Here is a 26,859-nt window from a genome sequence, read left to right on the forward strand (position 1 = left end):
CTTACACGCCGTCTCTGCCTCCTGGACCTTATCTTCTAGGATGCGGCGGGACTGTTTTTGTTTGTGGTAGGCCGCCCCTCGGGAGATCAGTACTCCTCTCACCACGGCCTTCATTGCGTCCCATGTATTCGCTGGGGAGGTATCTTCATTTTTATTTTCTTCAAAGAACTGCTTTATTGTTTTAGCTACTATGTCTCTGGTGGCCATATTGTTTAGGATCGGGTCATAAAGAGACCATCTGTGTCTTGTGGACGGGTATGGGTTATGCGCTCTTAGCGTTAACATTATGGGCGCTTGGTCTGAGTAGATTCTGGGACCTATGAGGACATCATCTGTGCATGCCAGGATCTGCGGGGATGCCAACAGAAGGTCGATGTGTGAGTACGTTCTATGTACATAGGAATAGCACGAGTAGTCTCGCTCCTTTGTGTGGAGGATATCCTCCAGGTATCCACCACGTTGAAGGTTCGGAACAGTTTAAGTAAAGCAATCGCCAAGCCACAATCCCCGCGGGCTGGGGGGTGTGATCTGTCTACTAAGGGGTTGGGGACCCCGTTGAAATCTCCCCCGAAGATGGTCTGGCCCTCAGCAAACGGTAGGGGGTGCTTTCCAGGGTCGAGTAGAATGCCTCCTGCTCTTCGCTCGGGGCATATACAGAGATCAATGTGTAAAGTTGGCCGAAAATTCGACACTTCACCGATACAAAGTGGCCATCAGGGTCCAGCTTAGAGTCCAGGATTTGCGGCTTCAGACCTTTGGCGAATAAGATTGCTCTGCCACCCCTCTTTGTTACGTTCGATGCCAAAAACCTTTGTGGGAATTGCCGATCTCGGAGCCTCGTGAAATCCGCCGGAATCAGGTGCGTCTCCTGTAAGAAGATAATGGAGGCCTTGTCATTCTGAATGCGTTTTAGGACTTGCTTTCCGTTTCTGTGGGGCGTTGAGTCCTCTAACATTCAAAGATAGAAACCTTAGTTTCTGATGTGGAGGGGGAGCCTCCTGAATGTCCTCTGGGATGGAATTCTGTTCCTCGTGGGGGGGCTGGGGGTATTCAGTCTTCATTTCGTGACTCAGAGTTAACTAAGCTTTCCTGCGGCTGGGTTTCCTGTATCCTCCAACGGGAGGGTAAACTTTTACATGAGTGGGCCAACTGGGCCCTAACTGTTCTCCCGGCCAACGGGGCTGGGATCCAACCACAAAATAGGGCTGGTCTCCGAGGGTGAGTTGGTGACATACTCCTTGGAGTGGGGTATGGGCCGCTCGGGACCCGCGGCAATATCAGAAATTGGTTTAATCTCTGGATCGGTCTGCGTAAGTGCCCAGTAGGGCGGTCTCATTTTATCTTTCGGCGTCTCTGAGGCTTCGCCCAAGGCTGCTGCTGCTGTCGCTGGGGTAGTCGCTTCGACTCCCCTGGCGAGTGCTGCGAGGACTGAGCCGTCGGGGCCTCCGGGGAGCATGGGTGTAAGAATGACTTGGCATCAGGTGGCTGATCCTGCGTTGGGTTCCTTGAAATGTGAATTGGAGAGTGGAGGGGAAAAGCCATCTGTAGCGAATTTGCTGGCTCTGTAAGAGTAGTTTTAGGGATCTAAGTGACCTTCTTTTCTGTAAGGTTGTTAGCAGGAGGTCCTGGAAGATTTGCAGTGGGGAGCTCATGAATGAAAGTTCATCTTTGGTGCGGCTGATGGCCGAGATGGCCTCTTTCGTAGCGTAGAAATGGACCCTGGTAATTACGTCAGGGGGGGCGTCTGAATCTACTCCCCGTCTTGGTCGTAGCCTGTGAGTACGGTCCAGGATAAGTTGGGTTTTATCCATATTTGGGAGAAGAGCTTGGAAGAAATTGCCAATGTATTCAGGCAGCTATTTGTCTGAAATGGTCGATGGGACTCCTCGGATGCATAGGTTATTTCGTCGTGCCCTGTTTTCTAGGTCTTCTCGTTTAAATTCCATTACTTCATTCTTGTTTTGCAGAGCCAGAATCTCCCGTCTCATGTCTAGGATAGAGGCGCCGTGGCTCTGGGTCAGGTCCTCCACTTCGCCCAGCCTCTGTTCAGCCTCGGTCAGTCTTTGATCCGTTTGGTCCATCTGCGTGGTGAGCTCTGACATACAAGACCGGAACTCCGCCTTGATGTCCTGCATGAAGGCCTGGATGTCTTCCTTAGTGGCTAATTTACCTTGCTCCTCAGGGGGCTTTTGTGGCGTTAATTTAGGGGGAGGGTCCGGTTTCTTCGTTCTGTCCGCTGCCAAGAGCATAGTGGAGATGTCCGAGGATTTGGCTGGTTTCGTCGGCTTCGACATTGTGTCGGAATTAGGAGCTCCGGGCTGCAGTGACTGCGATGGTTAAGGCTCTCGGGGTGAGGCTTATTAGCGCACGGAGGCCAGAGGTCAGGGACCCAGGGGGAGGGGGGGGTAGGTAGACTCAGGTGAAGAGGCCGAGCGCCAAATGCAAGGAGTATCACTAGGCCTTGTTTTCGTGGCGTCAGAAAGAGGGCCGCAGAGGCGGCGCAGCCAATGTAGGGTTCTGTTGGAGGGTAGGCGGTATGTGTCCAGCTGGGGGGGCCTCGGGGCCGGGACTCAGGATCGAATATGGGCCGCTGGAGTGGGCCGGGGCGCCCCAGGAAGTTCCAGAGATCGGGGGGGCCTCAGGCGGGATATCAGGAGATTTTTGGTCGGACGGGGGATACCGTCCGGTTCTTTGGACCACCGTGGGTGGATATAGCCCTTTCAAGTCTCAGGAGGTTTTCTTACCTCATCCGGGTTTGCTGGGTTGGGATCAGGGCTCAGGAGCTGGGGAGCCGTGTGTTAGCAGCTCCTTCCGCGTAAGATCCTCCGGGATGTCCGAGGGCCCAGCTTGTGGGGGGCCCAGCCAAGGAGAGTGGGCCGGGGCGCCTCTGGAAGGAGCCGGGACGTCTGGTGGAGGGGGGGGCCGTTGAAGGGGCCCCCGGAACGCCTCAACTCCAGAGTCGGGATCCTGGTGCCGGGTGGCAGGCCTGCACCCGCGGTATCCTGGAGGAGGTCGCTCGGCCGTAACTAAAGGCAGGGCTGGAGCTCCAGAGACGCGGCCCCCTTGTGCAGCTGGAGTGGGCCGGGGCGCCCCAGGAAGTCCCAGAGATCGGGGGGTCTCAGGTGGGGTACCAGGGGATCTCTGGTCGAACGGGGGACACAGTCCGGTCCTTTGGACCACAGCGGGTGTATATACCCCTTTCAAGTCCCAGGAGGTTTTCTTACCTCATCCGGGTTCGCTGGGTTGGGCTCAGGAGCTGGGGAGCCGTGTGTTAGCAGCTGCTCCCGAGTAAGATCCTCCGGGATGTCCGTGGGCCCGGCTTGTGGGGGGCCCGGCAAAGGAGAGTTGGCCGGGGCGCCTCTGGAAGGAGCCGGGTCGTCTGATGGAGGGGGGGCTGTTGAAGGGGCCCCGGAACGCCTCAACTCCCAAGTCGGGATCCTGGCGTCGGGTGGCAGGGCAGCACCTGCGGTATCCTGGAGGAGGCCGCTCGGCCGCAACCAAAGGCAGGGCAGGAGCTCCAGAGACGCGGCCCCCCGTGTGTCGGTCGGGCCCTCCCTCCGAACGAGGAGCGACCGTCTTTCCCTCAGCTGACTCGGAGGCCCGTGGTTCTCCAGCGCTCCCTGGCTTCAGGTAGGATGGCTCGGGGGGTCGATTGACTGCCGGCTCTCAGCGGGTCCAATCCCGCAGTCACTGGGTGAGCGGGTGCCCGTACTCGGCCTCACTGCCTCATCTGTAGGGAGCCGCGTCCTCGCGGAGTTGTCTGGGCCTCCGGACCGCTGTGATGGGGGCAGGGGAGGCTGCTACGCCGCTGCTGGGGCTCCGGATAGCTGGTATCAGCGACGGGGAGGAGGGGGCCTCTTAGTGATTGCGGCGGGCAGGCCGGGAGCCCATGTCAGCCCGGAACTAGCCGCCAGGCATTTGGATCGCGGCTTACTTTGTTCCTTCTTGGGGACGACGGAGAGATCACTTCCCGGCCGCCATCTTGGGAGCGGTGCCAGGGGGCAGGGGGCCTCCGGGGAACGGGCTGGATTCGGGCTTCGGGGTTGGCAAAGTCGTCTTACAGGGCAGCCGCCGACGCCTCAGGGGTTCGCCTTGCCTGTAAGCCTAGGCATGCCGCAGACCGATCCTTTTAGAGTGATTTATTTATCATCGCCGCAGGTCTCGTACGGAGGCCATTACAGGAGCGGCTTCATAGTTTGCGCTCCAGGCCACGCCCCGAGGGTTCCTGTTCTTTTGTACTTGTTGGTTCTTTGTTTTTTTTTGCAATCATTGGAGTTTGGCTTAACTATTTTTGATCTCTTCTCGTTGCTCACTCCCGGTCGTATTTTCGGGTTTTCAAATATATCGTACCACTCCCCTTCGTTCTTTTTTGCTGATTCAGATGCAGGGTTACTTCCCAGATTCATTGTATTTGTGTCGATAGATTTGGACGTTTCAGATGGATTGGGTGGTGGGAGAACTTGCTCTTTTATCTACTTCTTTTTCATTTTGAAGTGTACTGGACTCGACCTCTTTTTCTATAGATTTCATAAGAACAGTCGATGAGCTAGACCTTGTTTTCTGTGCAGTCTCCGCACCCTGACAATCCATCCTTCCACAGTCGCTATCTTCAGACCTAATTACAAGCTCCTTGTCATAACAGCAATTCTGTTGAGTCACCTTTTTCTCCGCTTCTCTCTTTTTCTCAGACAGTTGCTTATTTGCTCCATATTTCTCGGATGATTCTAATATCTCTAAGTTGATCACTGAAGTCTGGCTCGTTTGCACAGTTTCTGAGACTCGAGTTGTATTTGAATCTCTCCTTCCTTCTCGTTCGTTTTGAAGTAACGTAAGAGCTTGCCTTGTCACTTCTGCTAGAAGTTTCTTGTCTTCAGAGTTATTTCTTAGGGATTCTTTCAGAGCTGTTAATGAAATATTGTTCCCTCGTTTAGTTACCAAAATCTCAGAAGTCATTTCCTTAAGGTCTGTCTCTAGTTTGATCACTTTAGAGTTTAATAGGGCGATCAAAGTCGTTTGGTCTCTGTAGTTCTCATTTAGGTTCTCTTACAGCTTCATCAGAGGTGCAACAGCTATTGTTGTGGCAGACATCAGAATTGGACTTAACTTCGATATTATTGTTTCGAGACAAGGCAATGTCTCATCTGTGTTATTTCTTCCCTTCAAGGGTATCTCATTGGTTTTCTGCCAATTTGCATTTCTCATTGTTGTTGTACCGTCCTCGTCATCCGAATCCAAGGATGGGATTAAGGTGGCACGTCGTTTGGACCTTTTCGGCAGTGCTTTAAGTGGGGTAAAAAATTGAGGGGGGGCCCTCGTTTGGGGGCGTGGCTTCCATTGCGGGCGTGGCCTAAAAGTGCACAAATCATAGTAAGGTGCGCAAACAAATATATAAATGTATTTGAGCATTTAAATATTTGTTTGCGTACTACTATGGTTTGTGATTTTTCAAGCCTTCTTTTATATACATAGCAATGTTACATATTTCTATGTTTATACAAGGTGGCTTGTAAGTGCACAAACCATAGTAAGTTACGCACATTTGTGTGCTTACCTTACTATGGTTTGTGTACTTTACAAGCTGCCTTTTAAAAACATAGACATTTGTAACATATGTCTATGTTTATAAAAGACGGTTTGAAACGTAGCCATCTTTTATAAAGCGTTGAGGACGGACAAAACCCAAGGTGGCTTTGTCCGTCGACAAAGCTATATAAAAGATGCCTTGAATTGTGTACGATTCAAGCCGTCCGTTATAAACATAGAAATATGTCTACGTTTATAAAAGATGGCTTAAACGTACACAGTTGAAGGCATCTTTTATAAAACCTTGCCAAAGCAGAAAGGCGCCTCGGGCTCAGTGATCTCTGCTAAGAGCAGAGATCACTGAGCCCGAGGCGCCTTTCACCCTCTGAGAACCCGCGGGCTCCGTGATCTAATCTGCATATTAGATCACGGAGCCCGCGGGTTCGCTGAGGGTCAGTGACCTGGCGAGGGAAAACTAAGGGACTCTAGCTTCCTCTGATGGCCCCTCAGATGAGGGGTCATCAGAGAAAGTTACAGTGACTGACGGAAGTGCCAGCCAGTCACAGCAACGCTGTGCCTGGCTGGCACTTCTGTCAGCTTGCCTGACGTTAAAGTGGCGGGCGCATCTCCCGTCGCGGCTGCGGCCGCGGCGGGATAATGCGTCCTGCCATGGCGTGGTGAGGCCGGGGGGCCCCGGCAGGGCCCCGGCTCAGCCCCACTTTTTGGAGACTGCCGGGGCCCGGCCCCGGCAGGCCCCGGCCCACTTAAAGCACTGCTTTTCGGTGATTGAATCTCACCAGATGTGTTTCTTCCCATGCTTCTCTTTGGCCTTTGAGTCATTTCCTCAGACATCGGTCCTCGCTTTCAGAACTTTCTCTTCTCCGACTTCTTTTTTGAGACACTATAATCGCCTCATTTCTAGATTCAAATGCTGGGGAGTTTATTTCTAAGGTCATTACTTTGTGGATACTCATGTGCTTAGGATAGTGTAGCTCTGCATGTAGTGGATTTCCCTCATTGGGGCTTATTTGAGATAGCATTCGAGATTGCAGCAATTTTGCATTCATCTTTGCTAGATCTTTTATCACTTGATCGACTATCCCAACGGAATTTCTTCTTTCTCCTCAGTTTAAATTATTTTGCGGTAGAGTAGTTGGCAGTGTAGATCTTTCCATCCATTCATTAAGGGGTGACCGCATCTCCCTAGTACCATCCGTTTTCTCCGGCGCAGTAAGGTGTTCTTTTGTATTTAGATTGGCAATAGAGCCCCTTGTTTCTTGTATTGGCTTGATCATTTGCTCGTCTCTTTTGCTCATGGCAGCCGTCGTTTCTTTTTTGTTTAACTCTGGTTTATGCATCTCAGCTACCTTTGACGAAGCCAATAGTTTTAGGGAAGAACTCTATTTTAATTGCTCAACCGTGGCTGTCTCTCTTTGTATATTCATTAGGCTTACGTTTTTAGCTTGAGTCGATTGGACTGTGTCTCGTATCGGCTCCTCAGTCCTCAGCCTGAGGTGGGGAGTAGTTGGAGATGGCTGGTCACTCAGGACCTGATGTATCATAACGGTGCAGACTTCGGCACTCTTCGTTCCCGATAGGTTTTCCTCAGATTTGCTGATCCTTTCCTGTGCCTCAACCACCTGTGTCTCTTTTTCCTTTCCCAGCGTCACTCTGTTTTTTTTCCATGCGACTCTGGGATTCCGGTGTGCTTCGCCCCAAGCCTCTGCCTCCATTTCTCCGATGGGACCTCTTTTTCTGTCTCCAGCACATCTTTGGTTTCCTTCTCGTTAACCTCATCCCGATCTTGATCTTCGTCACTTTCAGAATCACTTCTCAGATCAAGGGTGTCCAGCGAGTCATTAGTGGCTCCTTCCCTTCTCAGCCACAACGCTCCCACATGCTCATGAGAGACCATAGACCTGGGTGCCTCAGCGCTGGAGCACTGCTGCTGCTCAGCAATGACGGCGTTGTTTGCCATCCTGAAGCCGTTGTCTCAGGGAGTGACGCTCTCACTAGACACAGTAGCGGCTACAGGGGCATTAGGAGCAGCAAAGGACTGTTTTAGAGTTCTGTCAATGTCAATAGAATTTCCTATGGCATTGCACGTCGCATTCTGCCCTCGCTTGGCTTGAGCACGCGTATTAGCTTTATTTGTAGTCCCCCTCATTGCTGCTGACATTATCAGGCAGCGCTGTGCTCAGAGCGAACACCAGGTGTGACTTACAGTGCTTGTTTTACACCACGCTACACACGCTCTTACCATGGACCTTTAGGCAGTGTAGATTAGACTTACCTTTGTCTCAAGGTCGGGACCAAAGAGGGGATACCTCCGCAGTCTCCAGTTCACTAGTCACGCTGTCAGCGCCAAACAGCCGCACAACAGCCAACGCCCTCCAACCTTGCCGGGCTCAACGCCGCGAGGGTGCATGCGGGTGCGTTTTGATCCGGTTTCCTGTCACGTGATGGATCACGTGGTCTCCGGCAGGCTCCCCCCCCTCCAGGGAACGAAGCAGCAGCCAGCAAGAGTCCCAGCCGACTCGCAGTGCTGTGGACCACTCGTCAGCTCTGCCGCTCCAAAGGATTAGGTAGGTACCAACGAAAGTCTTTTTCCAATGGGTCACATTTCAAAGGCAAACTAATAAAGGAGTATTGTCAGGAAAAGAGCATTGAGTGGCTTTACCATGTGCCTTATTACCCTGCCACTTCAAGGCTGATTGAACGAATGAATGGGTTGTTGAAAGAACAGCTGCGCACATCTGGAGATGGCAATTTGGCAGGCTGGCGTGATCGTGTGTTTCATGCGGTGCAAGTACTAAACAATAGTCCTGTGAATGAGCATGAAACTCCTTTGATGCGGCTAATGACTCCTTTACAGATTCAACCCAATTCAGTCAGAGAAACCCTATTGTACTGGGAAATTACCCTGGGTTCTTTAGCTCCCTATCGGGCGACTCCAGAGTCAGCAGGGGTAGACTTGCATTCCCATGAAGAAATCAGATTAGACCCAAGAGGGATTGTTGTAATTGAAACAGGGATTGGAGTACAAATTCCCCCAGAGCATATGGAATGGATTGCCCCTAGATCTGGCCTAGCATTGAGGGGAGTTCAAGTGCTGGTAGGGGTAATTGATGCCTACTACCAAGGCGAGATCAGTCATCCTGATGAATAGTGGGGACCAATTGTTACCGATCCACAAGGGTAATCGGGTGGCCCAATTGATTATCATTCCTGTTAAGTTGTCCATGATTAAGAAGAGGGAGCCTCCTACAGTGTTAACTACCCGTGGGGATCGTGGTTTTGGCTCTTCAGACAGTATGGTACCGGGTGCGAAGGTGTGGGTGGAAAGGCCAAGTGGCCCACCAGTGCCCGCAGATGTCATTGCATCAGGCAAAGACCAAGTAGTTTTAGTAATAGAGCCCGGTAGAAAGTAATGGCAATATGTGCCCGCAGACAAATGTTACCTGTCTGGCTGGTGTAATTGTGGGACTAAATGGACTCCATTTGGGAGAGTTAAACGGCATGCTGCTATCAACGAAAAATGTCACATCTGTGCCAGCGATCAGGGGGAAACTGATAATGATGAGTAATGAGGTCCAAAAGCAGCCTTATGCCGAGCCGAAAAGCCAGCCAGACCGAAGACATGGATTCGTGAAATGCGGCAAACACGTCAGGCGCAAGTGAAAACAACCTTGATGCCAGTCATGCGAGAGGCATCTTCAGGACGGCGAAAACATTCTCCCATGATTACCCAAACAGAGAATATGTGGATTCATCTGGAACAGCAGGTGCTCAACATTACGCACCTTTGCCTTACTGATGTGCCCAATGCTGAAGCCTTATTGACTACGTGCTTAGTGGTAGTGCCGACGCCAGTTACGGTTTTAAGCATATTTTCGGCGTCACACACAATGATTCTTTGGTTCAAGATTCCGATATTAGGCAATCTTTTTCCGTCTATGAGCACTGCAGATTTTGCCAGGAAACAGATCGCAAAAAGAGAAATTTGACACGTGCTATAACCTATAATATAACCCAAGGCGATGTGTGCTACCTTATGACATGCAATGCAAAAGAAATTGGCAAATGCCAACAGCTCGATTTAACCAAACAGCAAAATCACACGGTGTTTGAGCAACGATTATGTTCGCGAGTGCCACGCACATGTACCAGCATGAATAACACTATGTCTTGTAATCATACAGTGATAGCTGCCAGTCATTTGAATCATGTGAAACTTCCAACCGGATGGCTCTTTTCATGTGGCATCACATACACTTATATTCCAGCTAACATTTCCAGGGGTCCATGTGCCTTAACTCGATTAGGACTAATGATGTTTCCTTTACACCCAGCGATAACTCGAGGCAAAAGGTCCACTTTCGAGTCTGTGGGTCTATCCCCCGATTGTGATTCACATGTGCATTTGCTATCAGAAGCTGAGGTTCTAGCATTAACCCTTTCATTAGTGGGAGTTTGGGATTTAGCTGCTGGGGGTTGCAAATCTTTGTTCAAATTAGCATGTTTAGTAGTCAAAGGACTTAATCATACTTCTCAGGCATTAGAAGAGTTACTCCTTGATAGTAAAGTTATTAGAAAAGCAACTTTGCAAAACAGAGCTGCTGTTGATTATCTATTGCTAAAGCATAATTTAGGTTGTAACGCAGTTGAAGGTATGTGTTGTTTCAAATTAAGTGACCATTCACGAGCCATTGAAAGTCATATTCGAGGTTTGAGGGATCTCATTTCTCAAGTGTCCCAAGATCATACTGGGAATTGGTGGGATAGGTTATTTTCATGGATTCCTGATGTTGGGGGTACACTACGTTAGGCTTTTGCTTGCATTTACATTATATTAGCTATCATAATAGCTTGTTGTTGTTGTATTCAATGCATTCCTAATTTAGTTTTAATATTCCGTCGGTTTCAGAGACCGGCTCCTCTGCCACTGGGCTATGGAAGATAAATATCCAAGGGTGGAATTGTTATGCTTGAGCTAAAACATGGCCCTGGTGTGCAGTGCATTCTGGGAGCGCTCGGAGCCATGATGGATATTTACTTCATGCCGCAGTGAAAAGCTGCACTCATTTTGCTGAGAGCTAGATTCACGATGCTGAAGAAAACGTGCTTTCCAAACCTGGTATGCAGTCAAGGACATTTCTGCTGGGAAAGCTAACTTTGTTATGTCTTGTTAGGAGCTATGGGACAGTTTTCCGTGGTGCTTGTTTTAGAGGAGGGAGGCACTTTGCTCCTTCAGGGTACTGTCGGTTGACCCAGCTGGCAACCAACGGCTGCTCATCAACGCGCAAGTGCGTTGCCAGAAGGTTCGAGAAATTGCCACCCCTTTTTGAAGTGTGGATATATGCGGAACCCCTGAGTGGTCAGGTGAGACTTCAGCCGGAGGGGGGACGCTTCCGTCCGGCATACCTGTGGGCTGCTGTGCTCTCAGCCTGGCTGTTATCGGGGTCTTCCACCCGCCTCTGGCGAGATGAGGAATCCAGTTACGCTCACGGTGATGTATTTTCTTTTGAATTCTCTGTTTCCTCTGTGATTTATTTCTATATTATCACTGGTTGCTTCTAAGCTATGAATAAATAGCCGTATAAGTGCTCATTATTTTCTAAGAGTGTGTGGTTGCAAGTTATTGCGTCTTCCTGCGTTCAAAGTATTGGCTCCGTAATTGCACTGGTGATTTATGACTGTCCGTGCACTCTGGGAGAGCAATACAGGGCCTTAAGAGATCCATGTCCTTTTGGTCCCGACTACCACTGTCACTCATGACGAGAATTGCAATTGTGAAGATGATTGTTCTCCCTAGATTCATGTACTGTTTCACAAATGTTTACTACTACACTGGGGTCCATTTTGTTTGCCTTCTTGGCATACAGATTGGAGATTTACTCTGGGGCCTGAATCATCACAGACTTTCATTTAGTGTGCTGTCCCTACCCTGTAAGGAAGGCAGTGCACGACTACCACAGCTGGACCTTTATTATCTAGCTGCTCAGCTAAGCTTTCTCTCAAAATGGCTACCCGATGACCCTACCTGAGTCAATATTGCTTCAGCATTTGGTGACACCAGCCCACCTTAAGGAAATGCTATGACTCCCAACCAGTTGCATGAACGCCCTACCACTACTTGTGGTCCTAGGCAGGCAGATTTGGGCCAGTGCATTAAAGTTTCTTCAATTGTGTTACCCCTACTTGTCTAATGTTCCTATAGTGGTAGGTGTATGTAAATCCAGGGAAGATTTGGTTGCTATCCGGCAACTCTACATGGGGTGACATGTATAAGGGCGGGAAGTTTAGGGACTTAGATAACCTAACTCAACAGACGGGTCTGCTTAAGGGACAATTCCTGATATATATGAAAGTAATGGGGGCGGCGAGTCGAAGATGGTAGGGGTGGCCTGCTGAGCCTGGGGAGACCGAGCTCCTGGCCCTAATGTCCATGGTTGAAGACTGCTGGAGACCTGTAACCAGACTGCACAGTTGCTTACTAAGTGGGTCAAACCCTCAAAACCCAAACCTGAAGGTACAAGGGGAATCAGATGTAGGTGCTACAATCACTAATCATGAGTGGGAAATATAGTGTTTAATTATCTTTATTTTTTGTCTTTTTTATTGTATTCCAACCATCTTTGTTATTTTTTTAACACATCTGAGGCAAATTCATACAAAGTTTACAAAATTTACATAAGAAAAAAAAAGAAAACAAAAACAAAAAAAAAAATCACACAGAACCAAGAGCATAACAAAAACACCACACATGAATTCAATTCATTACTGCATATCAATTTAGTTAAAACATATTAAAAACAACCTCCTTTCATATTTTAGTGTTTGCTAATCCCATTCTCCCCTTTTTGTCCATTAAGCGACACATTTGCAGTACTTGAATCACATTTAACGTGAGTGCTATCTCATGGCCGGCAATCACTATCCCAAAACATTTCCGATTGGAGGCCATCATCTCTATCTACAAACCTTTGTAGATATTTCACTCTTATGTCTCAGGTTCACTTACATTCCATTAGAAGATGTTTAATGGTCTGTCGACTGGGCTCCATACATGTCATACAGAGTTTTTGTGCTTCTTCACCTCGTCCCCATTTGGTGAGCACTTCTCCTGTATAGACGAGATTTAATCTAAATCTAAGGACAGTCTCTCTTGCCCTCCAATCTGGAAATTGTCTGAAATACTTTGGAAGGAAGCCAAGGTTTTATCAAAAATGGAATGCGATCTTGCTAAAATTCGCTTGCCTCTATTGTGCTCCAGTACGATCTTTCTAGTCGCTTTTTGGTCTTCTGGCGATTATAAAGTAATGTTGTCACATCACTTTCTGCTCCCTTCAGTATCCCAAGTACCATGGAGTTTAAATTCTATAACATGGCCGATTAAGACTTTTTTAGGTGATCTTTTATATCTGCATATAATGTATACGCCAAAGATGTTTTTATTAGGCAATACAGAGATACCAAATTTCAGTCCGCGTGAGATATCAATGATCTCAAACTGCATGTGGATAGACTCTGGGGGATACCAAGGACATTCTTCCAAATTTGGCCTTACAACTTTTGCCAGCTGAAGTCCCACGCAAATGGTTTAGCTTCGAGACCATAGAGGATCACTGGGATTACTTTAGCTATATAGAATTTAATCACTGGGATTAAAGACTATTTACAGTATTTCACCAGTCATTTTTTCATTTGAGATGTTAATTGCAAGATCTTCTCTCTGAAAACTATCAATTTGGGAAATTGTCGGTGATGTATATACAATAAAACCCAGATAAACCACTTCCTCCACAATCGGGATCGTTTGGCCCTCCATTGTCCATCATAAGTCCAGGATTTTCCTACCCGCCCTTTTGAAGATGACTACTTTTGATTTTCCCGGGTTGATTGATAGATCGTTATCTTTAGCATATTTGCCCACTTCACTTGACAGACGCTGTAACCCCAACAGACGCTGTAACCCCACTGCTGTATTATCTATCAGCACAATATCATCTGTGTAGGCTAGCCAACTGATCTTACAAGCATTTATTTTGGGACTGGTCACTGCCACTGCATCCAGGGTTTTCCCCATATCTACCAGATAAAGGTTGAATAATTGGGGGGCAGCCATGCAACCCTGTCTTACTCCCATCTCCACCTTTATGTGGACTGAAAGATGGCCCTGTTCATCCAATCTTACTCTTATCGTGGTGTCTTTGTGGAGATCTGCTAGCATTGCCAGAATGTACTTCGGTACTCCCCAACCTTCCAATTTACTCCAAAGGCAGTCTCTATTGACTTGATCGAAGGCCTTGGAAAGGTCTATCCAGGCTCCATAGAGGTGTCTCTCCCTTTCCCCTTGCCTTCTCACTAAAGATACCCAAAACCAACCCATTCACTGCTCTAGAGAGCCTTTTACGTAAACCTGTCTGAAATTTTATCAGGATATGTTCTCTTTTAACCCATTGCTCCAGATCTTTCAGCAGTAATCTCATAAATGTCTTACTTTCAATATCCAGGAGGGCGAACGGTCGATAGTTTGCCGGATCTAACCGGTCAACACGCTTGAAACCAGGTATCACAGGGGCAGTCTTCCATGATGGAGGAGTTACGCTCACCTGGTCTCTGTGGAGGCATTGGGGCATGTTTGCAGCCCTCCCTGAACTTGAATCACCCCCTTCAGGCCTCTCCCTCAGTAGAAAAGCTGTGAGCGGTGGTACGTGGTGATACTGTTCCTGCGTGGAGATAAGAGTGTGTGAGTGCACCAATCTGTGATTGTTGTACCTCTTGAACCCTTCACCCCAAAGTACAGTTTCTGTGACCATATGTCGGCCCATAAAGCTCACCTGTAAATTATGGAAGATAAGCTCTCTGTCCTGCTACTTCTGGCAGGGGCGCGTCGAATGGGATCTAGTTCCTTCACTGATCCCTGATAAGGATTAGTCCAGTCCAGCTGTGACTATGCTTCTCCTTATGATTGGTAAGTCTTACTTGAGCTCTTGTGATGCTGTTTGTTCTGTTTAATGTCTTTATATGTTGCTCCTATTTACACCTGCCATAATGTCTCCTCTGTTTTCTTCCCTTAGATGGAAATGCAGCCTCCATGCACCTGTGAGACGTGAGATGCGGCCGGATGGAAGGTGGATGCTACCGCAATGTTCGACAGCAGGTAAGTGAAGGTTTAAGGAAAGCGCGAAGTATGGCGAAGCGCAACCTTAAACTGACTGTTTTTTAGATGTCTAACCTAGTCTTCTATTTTTCCTTGCAGGCGCTGCTGTCGACGATGGAGCGTGTCGTGCTGCGGTGCCAAGATGAAGATTTTAGCGTTCCGGAAAGTGTAAAGATGAATACTTGGTTCGCCAAAGAGATGTACAGGTAAGAACAGCTTCCCCCAGTTGGTAAGGATGCTGGCAGGAAGCAGGATCTTCAAAGGTAAGTCTGACCTCAGGCGACGGTGAGCGTTACACTGCTTGCAAGTGCAGAATAATGCAAAGCTTCTATCTTGAGGATCGGGGCAGCTTATATAGCAGGGATCCTGGGCACGCCCTTTATGGCCAGCTTACCAGCCACACCCTGCTACTCCTAGAGAGTGAGCACGTGCGAAGGCAATCCATTAGCAGCCACACCCAAGAATACACTTGGGCTGCTTAATGGATGGAATGTTCAAGGTTAATGCATCTGAATTGCTATGTCCATAATAAAAGCTTTTTGGTGTTAAATGGATGCTCTTGTTTACTTTTGTTCATGAGCTTGGTGCCAAAGGCACCAGGACAGTGTCCACCCAGGTCCCCTGTGCATGCGACCCCTGCATGCCTGTGCCCCCGACTTCATGACCATGACAGGAGGGAACATTTTCCTTTTCAAGATCTCTTTAAACAGTAGACCTAGCAGCCTAGACCAAAGGCCCATTTTGTTTTTTAATACCTGGTATGTTAACCCATTTGGGCTTGCCACCCTGGATTACATATCAGCTCTGATAGGTCTTCTTCTTCAAACTTCAACCCCCAGTCTACAACAGGACTCACAAACAACAGATCTGATAAAGGTTTCTTATATTGGATGGACAGAGGTCATATGTCACTCTACATATGGTACCCGGTTGCTTTGCACACTGTTTTGCTGGGTGTCCAACCGGTTTACGACTGCCCAAAAATTACAGGAGTTGTTCTCACATACCAGTCCCAGCATCAGCTCTCCATCTCTTTGAAGGCATAGCATCTGGTGGCATCGTGACCAATGTTCGTACTCCCTTTTTAGCTTTATGATTTCCATCTTATAAATCAGAGGATTCAGAGTGGACTTCCCTAATTTTCTTAGTTTTTGCCTCCAGGCTCTTTTTTTAACCCAAGTTTCTTCATCAAACAAATGGTGATGAGTGCTCTGCTTCCCTGTATTTGTTACTGAAGGGGGGGGGGTTTGCTGACCAAAGGAAATCCCTAAATTCTAAAGGGTGACATCTATCCGCTAATACTGTTTTTGGGAGATCTTTTAATTTCTTATTTAGATATTTCCCATCATTTCTGTATTTTACCAGTCTATTTTCCCTTTATTTACTATTACTGGTTGGAACTGCCTATCCATAGCTGTTTGTTTCTTGAAAAAAAGAACCTCTAATCGAGCATGGTCGTTTGTACCTCAATTTTCTATACTGAAAGACTTGCACATACTATAGAGTAAAGGAGAAAGGAAGATGTAATCATTCATGGAGGATGATTTACCCCGTTGCCGCGCTGCTGCTGGGGGAACATCACCCTCTACTGTAACATTTAGCATTTTAACATTTCAGCCAGTTAGGAACTCCAACAATCTCCTTCCCATGGCGGAGATCCTTCTCGTGTTGGAAGCTTCCTTTTTACACTGGATCTGGATGCAGTGAGCCAGCTGTGAGCTGTTAATGAGAGGGCAGCCTGTCTGCATGGTTTCCAGGACTGTTTCTTGGGCTGCTTTTGAGGTAGTTTTCCCAAACTATCTATTTTATGCCTCGGACACTGGGTCCACTGTTCTGAAAGTCCACGCACCCCGGCCACAGCCTCGGACTCGTTATATTCTCCCGTCGGTAGGCTGCTACTACTTGGCGGCGCAAGTTGCACAGTGCTATTTTGCAGGCTGGGGGTTCTGTTCAGCTTCTATGTTTTTTCGGGCTTGCTCAGCCGTCGACCCCTGACCCCCGAGCCACTCACTGAGTCCATGTTTTGCAGACGCTGGTGTTGGAGGTTGGAGACCTGAGCTTATCCTGGTGGGTGCTGGCACAGGCGACCTGCGTTGCATCCCAGGGTTTGCTCTTGGGGGTCTCTATGAGGAGGGAGTTACGCACCCAATGCCGCACAGCTGAGTATTCAGCAGGCTTTTGACAGTTGCTTGTGGGTAAGTGTACCCCTCACCCAAACGTTGCATTCCTTTTGCCCTATTTCCTGGTTTTATACTTAACCACTTATCATCATGCCAGTCACGAGGCTGCTGCAAGAGTTGCAAACCATGTGCAGCAGGGATAAAGATACAGTCCCCCACTCTGAATTTTTCACTGCTACCAGTTTGGGAACGGGACCTGCGGATATCCAGCCTGTTAGGAGTACATGGGACTCTCATATTCAGTCTCCACCTAGAGCCCCTCGTAGGAGTGGAAGCCGTTTTTCTCAAGTTTTGGCCTTGAGTGCCAAAAGAAGACAGAATTTACAGAAGGAACACCTTCTGCTCATGGATTTTCTGCTCAGAAATAAAGACTCGATGTGTTTTGACAGCACTGCAGGTTCCCCTCTGAGCATGCACATGCAACTATCGGTTAAGGTCCCAGATTTTTACAATGCTTATGGAGAGTCAACCGGGGCCTCACTTGAAGACAAGGCCTTAGACAAAGTAGAAAGCAGTATTAATGAGCTTTCAGGCTTTGGTAGGACAGCACAGGGAAATAGAGAAGCGGCCCGAAGAAGCCAACGCAACAAGCTCAGAGAGGGGGTTGGGTGATCCTAGAGGACCAGATAACTGGCTGCGTTTTAAGGATCTTATGCCACGGGATCTTGTGACAGGTTCCAGCTTTGAAGACTCTCAGTCTTGGGTGGGCACTCTAGGTCTGAAGCTACCCCCGTCATTCCCACCCCAGAGAAGTCCATCTTTGTTGAGCCAGTAAGAGCAGACAAGGCTTCTCAAACATCTTTTCATTAGACTAGGGTTCATTTGGCCTGTCAAACAGACCCCAGTGAACCTCCATATACTAATCCGTTCCTAAAAACAAAATCAATCTCTTCAATGTCCTGCTCAGCAAATACAGCTCCTTCGGAGGGCATCCTGCCCTCCATGTCAACCAGTATTAAGCCTGCATTTACATTGGCTTCCCGTTGCCTAAATGACATTTACCAAAGAAAATCCTCCAGGGCTAGAATTGTGGATCCCAATGTGAGGAGCTTTACCCTAGACTCAAGAAATATTATTTTGACAAATGTGGTCAAGCCCAGCCAAGAGGAATCAAGGGTATCGCTCAAACACAAAATCCTAGCGTGGCTTAATCCCAAAGTCGGTCAAATATGTATTAGATCCCAGGACTTGAAAGTCCTTCGCAGACTGCACATTTGTAACTGGTGCACTGAAGAGAATACTGACTGCATTCTTATTAATGTGGGTCCAACAGTCTGCCTGCATTCATTAATACACTTAGAAATGTTCAGGACAAGGTCCCACCTACAAAAATAAGAATTGTTTTGAACTAAGTTCCACCGCTGTTGTATTTTCTGTATATCTTTTATGGTTGCTTTTCGAGCATATTGCGAATTTGCTTTTGGTTTGTTCAGATAGCCTAGGACAGATGGTGGCATTGTTAGTTATTTATATGTTGTATGTCATGCGCCCTGATGTCTGCAGGCTTTCGGCGCTTTATAAGTGTATAAACATTTTTTTTTAATTATTACTTGAGTCCCATGGTATTCTAGGTTCACCTTGGCTAACAGTGCTGCCAAATGTTCCCAAAAAGCTGTGAGACCGATACAGGCGGGGTTCCAATACACATTGATTGCAATGATTTTTAGCTGTGGTTCACTAGTTCTCAATTTTAGTTTGCATGCCTGAATACCCCTGTTAATACTGTATATTACTTCTGATTCTATCACTGTGGAATTACGGGTGGCTTTTATTAGATTCTGCACTGCTGGTTGATGGAAAGTTGTAAAACCCTCTAATTGCAGAGAGTTTACCAGCCATGTTCCCTAAAATAATAGCATGTCATTGCAACCAAATAGTTTTTCCTTCATAGATTTTGTTTTGAAGGAAGTAGAACCCTGCGTGTTCCAGCTCACCAATCGGCACTCATTTTGACTAAAGAGGTTGTGCTCCTACCCCTAACTTCTGAAACACTTGAATCATAATCTCAGGAAGCATAGATAAGACACTCTTCTGTTGATCCCCCTTCCAATCAACCTTTCCCGTACATTGCCCATTTTCCACCAATCCCACAGCAATGTATTTTTTAACTAGTGTATGTCCCCTCTCTTGTAGTCTGTCCCCATCTTTTGGGTCTCTTGGCAAAGCTGTATAAACCTCGAGACCCTGTTTCTGGAGGTCCTTTGTCGCTGCAAGTATTGCCTTTGCGCCGCTTTTAATTTTAATCCTACTTCCGCTATGAGAACATTATGTTCCACTGGAAAACAAACAAATTCCATGTCATCGGTGGAAAAGAGATACAAGTTCGGGATTTTTTTGAAGAAAGACAATATGACACCCAGATTGAAGGATTTATACTTTGTAAGCTTCATCGATGTTTTGAACCAAAGTTTTGGAATGGCAAACTGCCTTTCCAGGGGTATAGTGAGATTAGTGGGTATTCCATTGGTATTTTGTATTTCTGAGTTAATGTGTTTTTCTCTCTGTAAGAAACTTGGAGCCAATTTCACATCGTTCGTTTGTGTTGGGCCGTCGTTGTGATGGAGGTCTTCGAATATTTTGTTATCTTATTTTTCCCCTGTAAGAAAATAGGTGCCCATCTTACTAACTTAGTTGGCATGTTTTCCTGCGTAGATTTGGTATTCACCTCTCACTGCTCTTTTACTGCCTTTTTGGCTCTGTCGTTTTCCAACTGCTGCTCTCTTATAGGGTTCTGGGCTGAGCCTTCCTTTGACAACTGTTTGCAGCCTAATACTCACCGAGTCACCTCTACACCTTGCAATGGTTCGACCGGAATTCCCTTTTGATTCTCCCTCTTTCGCGTTTTGAAAAAAAAATAATTCTGACTCACACTGGAGTTCTACCGTGTTTCTGATGACTCTTGGGTTAGACTTGTAAACTCTTGTCTTGTTAAATTTAGGTCGTCCACTGTTGATACTGTTACCGCCTTAATTGAAGTTGCTGTTCCTGTGTTTCTTGTTTTTTGATTTTTGCTTTTTTTAACTTCTTTCTTATTCACTGGGGATGATGATTTTAGCCTCTTTTTCCTTAGACTCTTTTCTTTTCATTTTTCTTCTTCTTTGGAAGTTCTGGTGTGCTCCTTCTATCCATGTTTCTTCGTGTTTCTCTATGGGAACACCGGACTTGGTGCCTGCTCTTGTAAAGGCGCTGTCCCATTCACTCCTCCAACCCCTCTTCTATTTAGGCCATTCTTCTGAACTCTTCCCGAATTGATTGGGAAAGGGGGTATCATCAAATGTGTGACTCATCTTGTCCTCCGTGCATCTGTCTTCTACTTTATTTACTGGGTCACTTGGTCCCTTAAGCTGATTTGTGAGCTCACTCATTGTTTGACGGAGCTGTGTTCCATCATTCCTTATGATACCTAGGGTTTCCAAAATTGCAGTTATATCCAGACCCTGTTAAATAAGTTCAATTTTTATATCACTGACAGCTGGTGCTGTTGTGTTAATTGCCTTGCTTACACCCACTATGGATGCATCACAGTGTGCTGCTTCTCTCGTGAGCTCCAGTAAAATTCCTGCATGCGACTGGACCACACTCTTCAATAGTTCGAACACTGTTACCAGGGAGTTCAATACAAAGTTCAGAGCTGAGAGCGTTGCCTCACTTGCATGCTGATTTTTAGGGTCAGCTCTTTGTATGTCCTGGTCTCTCTTGTCCTGGAAACTTTGCCTTGGACTTGATCCCAATGTTTGGAGGTATTCTAGTCCTGAGATTCCTAGTGTAAACTGTTCAACTCTCTCCATCATTTCTGATGCTTGCCTCTTCATTTTTAAGAGATCTCCCACCCTTCCGTCCCCCAGTACCCACTCTCTCCAGACCATTCTGTCTAGGAGGCTAGGAGGATTCCCAATCCCTCTCACCTCCCAATCCACTTCTCCTAGACTTCTATGTCTTTTCTTCCGAAAACAATCCTCTATTTTCTTTTGTATTTTAGAGATGGTAACAGTGTATTCTAGACCTCGCGTTAATAAACTGTTTGGATCAAGAAAGACATCTCCACATTTTTCCAAACTTTCCTGAGCCTGATTAGACTAGTGGGAGTGGATTTGTGCATTCACCATTACCTTCTGCTTCCTAATCTGGGGCTCCATGTTCTGATTTAGCTCCAGTCCACCTGGTGTTTTATTAAGAGCTGTCCCATTCCAGTGCCCTGATGCCATCTGTCAAAGCTCCACTGCACAGGTTGTACTTCGCCATTCGCTTAGGTCTATGCTTTAATACCTTAAGCTTGATCATGCAGTAAACGAGCGGAGGTTGCTGATAATTTTAATTAAACAGCTATTCATACTTATTTTACTTCCAGCTGATTCAACCAATGGAGGCCATCTATATTTAGTGGCTTGACTCTACTCACCAGCCCTTACTGAACTTACTTAGGGTTTTTATACAATATGCCTTGGACCTGTAGCCTCAAATAATTCTGCCTATAGTACTGGAGGGGAGGGTTTTGTCTCCTCTAAGTCAGTATTGTTGTTCGTCTAAGAGGTTGCACAGCTTTCTCGCCTCCTGTTTTAGGAAATGGCACTCGCTATCAGAGCCTCATCGATTTTCACTTACGCTGCTCCTGGGGTTGATTGCTTCTAATGATTAGCAATGAAAACGTTGCAATGGAGCCGTTCCTCTAACCGTTTAATTTTCTTAAAAATGTGTCCCGGAATGCCAGATTTAGGCTGCTCCAAATTAACGTACTCCACTGTACATACATTACTCCCAGCAGAGTTGCTTAATTTAACAAAAACAAGTGTTCGGCCTGCCCCTGGTGTAACCTAGAAGACGCAGATTTAATTCACATGTTCTGGAAATGTTTTAAGGTGCAAGCTTTCTGGTCCCACGTCGAACACACCAGCAGGGCGGCAGGAATTGCCTGGTACAGCTGGGGTCCATTGAGGGCATACCTGGAGCATACTCTAGGAGGGGGAAAGTCAGACATGTCACCAGGTTTATGGACTTAGCTTGTGTACTCGCTAAACACCACATTGTTATGTCCTGGAAACAAACGGGGGGGCCCACAATACAAACTGTGTTATCGTGAACTTGAGACTTGGTGTGATGCAGAGACAAAGGCATGGGCTGGGTCACTACGAAGTCCATGCAGGAACCTACGAGTCTTGGAAAGCACTTGCTTTCACAATGTTCCATCCCTCCGATGATAAACCCCCATGAACACCTACTTAATGTCATACTGATTTCAACATGTAACAATGTGAGCTCCCTTCGCCCCCTCCTGAGCACCCCTTTTGTTCAACTGACTTTGACACCTTGTTTTCCCATTCATATGTACCCACAACGCCACCTTGCTCTCACAATGCTGATCTCCTCATAGCACCTTGTATAAGAGCCTAGTCGTTATGCCCAGAGAGTTAGACCTTGTTTTGTTTTGTCCGGGTTTATGTTTTTGGTACACCGGATACTTATTTGGTTGCTAAGTGGTCTTTGCTTTATATGTATATTGTTACTTTCTGCAAAATACCAATATTATAAACCTACTGTTGCTATGTTACTTTCTGCAAAATACCAATAAACACATTTAAAAATAAATGGGAAAACAGAGCAATACTTTAGCTAAAAAAAGTAAACCTAGCTAAGGGACTAGGGACTAAAAGAGCTGCTAAACTAAATATACAAATTATAGTGAGCAAAACGTTCACTAGAATAAATGGGAGAAATATCTTGGATGGTGTAAGGTAAGGAGAATCTATAGAAATAATGTCAATATAGGCCCAGAATGTTAGGTTTTGGCAGTGTGTCCACTCGATGTAGAATGGGATATTCAAAAGGACGAAATACACAAAAACACACAAGTGTAGAAGATTTAATATTCTGTTACATTGTTTGGAAATATAGAGTATTTTGAATTACACATTGCATCAACATAAAAATGAGTAAGGTTGATGCATTTCAAACATCAGGAGTGACTTTTCTGACAAATCACTCTATGCCAACTCACTTTTAGATCTTTAGCTTGTCTGTCAACAATTTGCTGAACATTTAAGTTGTCCTCTTTCTGGGTTGCTAAAGCAATAATCTGTTGTTCAGCATGAGCGGTCATTTCTGCACGCAGAGCCAAAAGAGCTTTGCTCAAAGCCTACAAACAGAGAAGAAACATGAAATAAATTAGTGCATTTGCCAATCGTTTCACATATACTTCATGAACGGTTGGTAAAAAAGTACACTGTTTTACACCAAGCAGAACAAAAATACTTTGCTATGACAATATGTCTCGAGTCCTATAAACCTACAGTATTACACATTTACCATGTAAAACAAGCAGTGTCAAAAAGTAATAATTTGGGCTTTTGCAGGTGTTCATTGATTTTGCATTCACGGGCATGAATTTGTGTTCACCTCATAAAGAAATTGTCCAGTTCAAACAACATGCTAACTGAAGGGCCGTCATCATGTAACTATTACTACATAAGCTGTGAGCTTCTGCTGGATGAAGGAGGACTAGAATGATGGAGAAAAAAAGCGTGAGGAGGAAGGAGACAATCTAGGATGAAGGAGAAGGATGAAGGAGGAGGACTAGGGTACTCTTAAAGACTACAGTGACATTTAAGGACTAGGGCAAACAGACAGGAACTAGGGTAAAAGGATAAGGACTAGAAGAAAAGAGGAGGATGAGGAGAAAAGATGAGGACAAGGACAAAAAGGATGACTAGGAGGAAGAGGAGGGCTAGGAGAAAGGAAGGAGAAAAGAGAAGGACTGGAAAAAAGGAGATGGACTAGAAGAAAAGAAAGGGAAAAGACAAAGAAAGAAAAAGGACTTGGGTTAAGGAGGAGGACTATGATGGAGGATGACTAGGATGAAGGAGGATGACTAGGATGAAGGAGGACTATGATTAATGAGGTGGACCATGTTGAAGAAAAAGGATGATAAGGCAGAGAAGGAGCTGAACAAAGAAGAAGGATTAGGATGAAAGACTGACAAAGGAGAACTATCTTGACAGACAAGGATAAAGAAAAAAAAGACTAAGATGAAGGAATATCATGAAAGGGTAGGGCGAGCACAAAGAGAAGGACTATTATCAGCTATGACTAAGGACCTTGACGAAGGGGAAGAACTATAGTGAACGAGAAATGAAGGAGAAGCACTATGATAAAGGATAACAAACTATGGACAAGCAGAAGTGTGATGATAAAGTACTAGAAGAACGAATGGTGAGAAGAACGACACAAACAATCTGTGATTCAGTCAATGAATGGCAATAGCATTGCTGGCAGCTACATCAACCAAAGCTGCTGCTTTGCCACACTGTTTCTCTTTTCACGCCTCTGTGTAGTAATATTCTGGCCACAAGGTAAAAGGTGGTCCTAAAGCTCAACAAATGTGTCAAAACCAAAATAATGCCATGCAGCTCTCCAGATAAACAGTGGATCAACCACTGACAACAAAACAGAGTAAAAATATCTCCAACGAAAAATAGAAAATGCTAAAATAGTAGCCTGTCCCCTGAATTCACCACAGAGCTCGATGGATAGTTTCAGGTCAGTAGTACCACTGCCGCAGAAAGGAGCGCAATCATCTTAAGAGCAACTTTAAGGGCCATATCAGGAGTTATGGTCCCTGAAGACGGGCGAGAAAGAAAGAGAGAGGGGGCTAGAGAGAGAGAGAGAGAGAGATATCTCACCCAAAGATGTGCTGTCCTTCAGCCCTGTCCAACAAGGCCTCAGCTCTTGAATCAAAGTCTAGACTGCAATGCTTAGCAAATGTATGCAATCAAATAGGTACTCTGGAGATCTCCTGGATTGGGGCACTCCTCATAAAAGCGGTTGAAGCTGCACAGCCCCTGGTGTTAGGTGTCACAATACCCTTCACAGATGTTTTGTGCGCTGTCTCATAGCAGATCCCAATACATACCACAATCCATCTGCTGATTGTCTGTTTTAGCCACCCCCTGGATGCGTACCAATAGGCCACAGATAGTTGTTTGTCTAAAAGGTACTTAGCCAAACTGGTTATTTAATGTCTGTGCGCCTATGCTCCCCATCTTGAATGAGTGGAGGGTTGAAAAAAAACAGCATGGATTGATTAATATAAAATACACTGAACTATGGATATGAAGGACCACTTCACCTGAAGCGTCACCTTATCTTTTGTGAAATATCATACAGAGCATGAAATTCACTTATTCGCCTGGCTGATATGAGAGCTACTACAAAGGCAGTCTTTAGGATAAAGAAACTGAAGTCGCTGCTGAGCATTGGACTCAAACGATGGAGCAATTAGTTGTGCCAAGACTATGGGCCTCATTACAAGTAGCCCAGTAAAAGCAGGTTCAGTATCGGCATGCCGGAATGAGCGGGTCCGTGCTTGTATGAACCCGCTAATAGCGGGTGATTACGAGTGCACGAGTGCGCGAGCACGCGCTTTCCCCCCATGCCGGTAATGGCAATACCGCCATGCCGCTAAAGGGCCTCTAACTCCCCTATACCGGCATCGCAGGACCCGCCCATAGCGGTACCGCCTCATACCAACCCCTAAATACCGGCACGGTAATACCACCATGGTAATACCGTGTTTGCAAAAAACGGACCCGGAAATTACATCATCGCGCAGGAACGGGAAATGGGGTGGCGGCCATCTTTAAAAACACAATCCATTGCCATCCTCCCCAACCACCAGTCCATTTGTGTTGTGCTGTGGCAGAAAATAACCAGGATGTCCAAGGCAACCAGGAAGATGACCCCAAGGAAGCGCAAACAGCGTTTTTAAGATGCTGAGCTTAATATGCTCGCTGACACCCTGGCCCAGCATGCGGACATCATCAGGTGTACTGACATGAAGCATGCGGCCCAGATCAAAAAGAAGGAAGTCTGGCAAGAGGTCGCCCAGAGGGTGTCGGCACTGGGAACCACCCCAAGGACTGTGCGCGACTGTCGCAAGCAGTGGGATGACCTCTGCCACAGGGTGAGGAACATCCTGGCAGACAACAGGAGGGCCGCCATGGTGACAGGCGGGGGGCCACACTCACCAGTGAAGCTGATGCCATGGGAGGAGACAGCCAGTACCTTCATAGATCCCGAGTCCATAGAGGAATTCGGAGAGCAGGAGGTGGGCGCCGCATCATCCCCAGAAGAAGGTGAGTGACACATCACATCCCACCATGATGATGATGATGATGTGGCACAAGTGACGTGGAAGTGTGACTAGGCAAGGCAATGCATGTCCCAGGCCCACATCAACATATCCAGTCAAGAATGTGTGCCACACCCTGCCACACACAAATGCATGCTGAGTGCCAATCCCAACACATGTGCATTATGACTCGACCGTGCCCATGTAACTCACCACACAGACACCATACCAATGCCATGCCACCAGCCATGCATTGATTGCCCACATGACCCCTCAGAACACCAAATGCCACACCCCTGTTATAATTGGATGCATGAATGTATGAACACATCACAGCGCAATAGATTATCGCTACCATGTGACACCATCACTGATGACCTGCATCTCTTCTATCCCCCAGGCACCGATGAGGAAGATGGCAGGCAGGACAGGGGTAAAAGTGCATCTACTTCACGGCAAGGGACCAGGGCCACTGCCACCCCCCAGCCTCAGAAACTGCCCAGACCAACAGGCAGTGTGCCACACCGGGCAGAAACCCAGCAGGAAACACCTGCAGCCAGAGTCCAGCAGCAGCCACCCACAACAGTGGGAGGTGTTTCCGTTCCCGCTCCGCCACCCACCGCAGACGTTGCAGATGCTGATGTGGATAACAAGGGTGACACAGTCGTGTCCACCACACCCACCCCAAACCCCATTACCAGCATCCCTCCCCCTACAGAGGCCGAGAGCAGCGACGAACCATGCCTCCACAACTCGGACCTCGGAGAGTCTGACATATGCCTCTTTGAGGAGGACTGTTCCCTGGACGTGGGACCCACGCAAGTGCCATCCACCACCCTGGCTACCACCACGCTGGCTGCCACCACCCC

At 47.0% G+C, this 26,859-nt stretch overlaps 1 protein-coding gene across 4 annotated transcripts in view; it reads right to left on the bottom strand.

Annotated features, from left to right (window-relative positions):
- Window positions 1-26,859, bottom strand: part of CEP290 (centrosomal protein 290) — a 3,224,991-nt gene that overhangs the window by 1,129,615 nt on the left and 2,068,517 nt on the right. For all 4 annotated transcript variants that reach the window (XM_069629332.1, XM_069629331.1, XM_069629333.1 and 1 more), the window contains one exon: window positions 22,862-22,999. In XM_069629332.1, the coding sequence (XP_069485433.1) occupies window positions 22,862-22,999 (138 nt within the window). The remainder of the gene's footprint in view (window positions 1-22,861; window positions 23,000-26,859) is intronic.

The sequence above is a fragment of the Ambystoma mexicanum genome, chromosome 12 (assembly GCF_040938575.1).
Source record: "Ambystoma mexicanum isolate Mex_15411 chromosome 12, UKY_AmexF1_1, whole genome shotgun sequence".
In the NCBI taxonomy this organism is placed as follows: Eukaryota; Metazoa; Chordata; class Amphibia; order Caudata; family Ambystomatidae; genus Ambystoma; species Ambystoma mexicanum.